The 4,595-nt window shown below is 45.4% G+C and overlaps 1 protein-coding gene across 1 annotated transcript; it reads right to left on the reverse strand.

Annotated features, from left to right (window-relative positions):
* Nucleotides 1-515: 515 nt before the first annotated feature.
* On the reverse strand, nt 516-2,366 carry lingo1b (leucine rich repeat and Ig domain containing 1b; the record flags this gene model as incomplete). Its single annotated transcript, XM_083652634.1, has 1 exon — nt 516-2,366. One exon carries the CDS (start codon nt 2,364-2,366, stop codon nt 516-518), a length of 1,851 nt encoding a protein of 616 aa, XP_083508760.1.
* Nucleotides 2,367-4,595: the final 2,229 nt, after the last annotated feature.

Consider the following 4,595-nt stretch of genomic DNA (forward strand, 5'->3'; position numbering starts at 1 on the left):
CTCTCTTGTAAAATCTGCAAAACATCCTTTAACACTCCTCCTCTCATCTGTTTGAATTACATCAAAACATGTTGAAAAGTGAACCTGCTCCTCAGATTGTAATATGTTCAAACCTCATAGCCATTAAAAGCATTACTATTGTGCCATATAGCGTAATGTACAAGGAAAGAACAAGATACAGAAAAAATACATATAGTTCAAAGTGTAGATAGGTTTAAAGACAAACCTTTGTTGACAAAAAGGAGCATATATTGTAGGACTGGCTTATTTTTCTTATTGACTATTGCCGATAAAAATTCACAGAAATTTTAATACTTGAAAGTCATCATTTGCAACGTTTTTAAAGATTTAGTCCCTGGAGTAAAAAAAAGAAAGAAGAAGAAAGTCTAGGGTACGGAGTCAAGATGCTCTTGCGGTTGTGCAATTTCTATCTCTCAAACTGAGCACATATTTCAAGCGAGGATAGTATCCACCCCGAGTGCAGGTTGTCAGCTTTTGTGACCTCCTTCTGAGGCTCACATGATTTTCATGTTGAATTTTAATGACGCCTCAGCCGGACTATCCTCGTCCACCTCCTCTTCTTTTCGTGGCACATATTCAATCTCTATATTTGACTTTGCATTCCTTTTCCCTCGACTCCAGAGAAAGATAATAACCAGACAGAATAGGACGACTCCGAGGAAAGAGATGAATCCCATGGTGGTTGCAATGATTAGTGTCTTCACATCGAACGGGAATGCAATTGTAGCCCGAGTCACATTTGCACCTTCATCATTGGGCTGGTTGGAGATGAAGGCAAATGTTTTGTTTGGCTGATGGGGCCAGTTGGGAGAGTAGCTATGCACAAAGAGGTGAGCAGGTTTGGTGTCGTTGCCTGCTGCATTGCTGGCAATGCACACGTAGGTACCGTTGTCCTGAATTTGGGCGTAACGCACCTCCAACGTGCCCTCATTAGACACGGTAAGTCTGGACCCCGCAGTTTTGGTGGTAATGAATTCCTTCCTAGGGGATAGCCACATTATCACAGGGACCGGATCACCCACGGCTTGACAAGCGAAGTGGACCGTAGTTCCCTCGTCCACATGGCTTTCTTGAACCTTGTGGTCTCCAATCTTAGACTTCTGGCAGATGAAATAGTCCGAAGGGAGGATATCAGGGAAGTCCTTGAACTCTTTGCCTTGCACGGCCTCGGGGGACGCGCACATGGGCTGCTGTCTGTTAAAGTTGAGCCTCCACCGCCGACGGAAGACCCAGAGCAGGCGACAGTCGCAGGCCAAAGGGTTGTCGTACAGAGCGAGGGTCTCCAGGTTCCCCACGGAGTGGAAGACAGACTCCTCCAGGGTGCTCAGGCTATTGCTAGATACGTTAAGAATGCGGAGATGATTGAGTCCTCGGAAGGAATAGGACTCAATGGTGGTTAATCTCCCACCGACCAAGTGAAACGCCTGCAGTTTCTGTAGATTGTACAGCTGGTTGCCTTCCACAGTATGAATGGGATTGAAAGACAGGTTGAGAAATCGAAGAAAGCCCAGGTGACGGATGGCTTGGTACGGGACAGCAGTAAGATTACAGCTTGTGATGGACAGCGACGTGATGTTTAATCCAAATAGGCATTTTGGGGTCATGGTATCCAGGGCGGGCATATTGGAAATCTCCAACACTCTGAGCCGATACAGCCTCTTGAAGGAGTAATCACGTATGACACTGACGTTGAGATGGCGCAAACGAAGTGACAACAAGTTATGCAGATGGCTAAGGGCATCCGTGGGCACCGAAGCCAGATTGCATCGCTCAATATTGAGGCTTTCGAGATTGCTGAGGCCATGAAAAGAGCGGGGCGAGATGAAGACTAGGTCATTGTCTCCGACCTCCAGACCCTTCAGGTTGTACAGTTCCTGGAACATATAGTCCAGTAGGATGACAATTTTGTTCTCGCTAATATCCAGCTGAGTGAGGTTGCTCAGGCCTGTGAACACTCCCAACTGAATGAGCTTCAACTGGTTGCTGCGCAGCCCTAGAGTCCGCAAGTTGACGAGGTTGCTGAAGGCCCCGGGGTCAATGGATGCGATGGTGTTTTCGTTGAGCTGCAGCTCCTCCAGCTGAGGGTAATTGATGAACTCCTCAGGGCCCAGGCTTCTCAGGCGGTTCTTGCTGATGTCCAGAAGCTTTGTTTCAATGGGGATGCCGTCAGGAAGAGCTGCCAGTCGCCGTCGGTGGCACACGACCGAGCGCTCCTGAGCGTTGCAGTCGCATCGGGACGGGCAACCGGTGGTGGACCCAGAAAGGACGGTGCCCAACATCAGGACCAGGATGGGCTGCCAGCATGCCACCAGGTAGCTGTGCCCTCCTGCCTCCCCAGACACCATCCTAGTGCGCACCTTTGGAGAAAGAAAGAAAGAAGAGGTGTTAGCACACTGCACTGAAATACAGTACAGAAAGGGCTGTGAAGAATGTCAACAGTGCCATATCATACTTGGGCACATTACATAACACATGGGAAGATCAAGTGGGAAGAGTCGTGCAAATCTATTTCATCAGAGGATTTATTAATATTAGCCTGGTAAGACCGTACTGATTTCGCTCCACAGATCAGTCTGGACTTCTAGCCACCCACATTGATTTCAGTGGGTGGGATCACTTAACCTTGCTTGCAAGATGGATAACCTCGCGAGATCAAAAGAGAATTCTCTCGACGTAATCCATCTCGTCATGCACAGGCAGTTAGGATGATTGGCCGAACCATGCCTGCTCGACGAATCAGCGGCAGCCTTAGGCGGGCTTAGGCTCGTCTGGGCAAGTAGTGGGTACATGGTCTTTGTAGTTCTTTTCACTCGTCAACATGGCTGCCACCGCGGAAGTGACAGGCAGTCTGAATGAAATTGAATGTAACGTTCCCAATTCTATGTTTTAAATTCTAAAAAACGACCCTCAACATTTGGGAAGGCTAAGCCACACAACTACCGTAAATTCCGGACTATAGGCCGCACCGGTGTATAAGCCGCACCTTCAAAGTTGACTATTTTTTTCTTATATAAGCCGCACCGGACTATAAGCCGCGGGTGTTTTAATGTTTTTTTTTTTTTTTTTTTTGTGTTTTAATGTTTAATTACCATATGTAAGGGTTCATGCACAGAGGGGATTGTAGAGGAAGCTCCCATTTATTAACATTTCAACAAAACAACATAACACAACACCACCTGTGTTGTTTTTTACAGTGCACACAGTGTCATACAGTGTCATACAGTGTGGTGAAAAGAGGGCAAGAGAGGAAATTAAAACTTATTATAGTTATATAGGATTTATAGTTAGAAAGAGTGCTAAAAAAGAGAGATTTTTTTTTTTTTTTTTTTTTTTTTTTTTTGAAAAAATCCATAGATAAGCCGCACCGTTATATAAGCCGCAGGGGCCAAAAAAGGCCAAAAAACGGGAAAAAAGGTGCGGCTTATAGTCCGGAATTTACGGTAGTTTGTTATAATCGAACGTCATGCTTCGAAGGCGACTTTACGACGATGAGGACGGTGAGGACTCAATCAATGATAGACTACCACGGAGATCAGGCACAGGCACCTTCCTCCGGTCGCAAACGTGACGTCAGAGGCATGGCAATCTGATTGGTTGAAGTTAACACGCACCAGTGGTGATAGACAGATGGGTCATCCAATCACCTGCCAAGTAGCTTGGAAAAAGTGCCCGCCTCCGTCAGCGGGTCGGGTTACTGCATTCCCAGATCGACTGGTTTAGTGAAACGTAATGTGAAGCTAACCGTCCATCTGGCAGCATCAGGTTAGGGGTCACTTGCCTTCACAGCCAATCAGCATAACAAAACATGTGACGCCATCACAGTGTGCTGTTCAGTGTATAGACCTTATTTGCTAACCCCGGACGGCGCCAATATTATTGTTGACATACTGTTGGAGAAAAATATAAGTAGCGGATGTAGAATGGTTAAAATTCCATTCTCTAACACATACCGTCCTGCAGCTGACAACTATAGTAACTGTCAGGATCGGCGTCGGAAGACATGTGGATCTATTCGCGGATAGTTGAGGGCCACGGGAAACTTGGTAAGTCTTGAGAAGCTGGGGTGTTGTGGAACTTGATAGCTGAGTCTGCACTGTTCGAGGTTGGGATCATCTAACAGTAACAGCCTTATTGTTGTCGTTTCTGTTCCATTACAAAATAGTGATAGTGATGACAGCAATAAAAACCCCGGAGTTGTTGTTTGTATGCTGCCGTTAATGCCTGTAATATGTAGAGAATTTAGATATATTTTAAATTAATATACATATTAATAAGGCTTAATGTGTATATTAAAACCGAGGCACCACCCCGTTTCTGCAATTAGGACTAATTACACTGTCGTAGGACACAGTAGAATCAGAGGAAGGAAGGAAAAGGTCTTTTTTGACTAGTATTGTACACACAAGCACTGAACATGTTAAAATGACAGACGATTTTATATACCTTCAAAACAGAAGCATTTATTGAAAACCATCAAACAAAACACTACACAACTATAGCCACCTCCCGTGGCTTCAAACACACTTTGATGAATCAACAAATGCTAGCATTCAAAGGCTTACATTACCCATTAC

Source organism: Poromitra crassiceps, assembly GCF_964638095.1.
Source record: "Poromitra crassiceps genome assembly, chromosome: 16".
Taxonomy (NCBI): Eukaryota; Metazoa; Chordata; class Actinopteri; order Beryciformes; family Melamphaidae; genus Poromitra; species Poromitra crassiceps.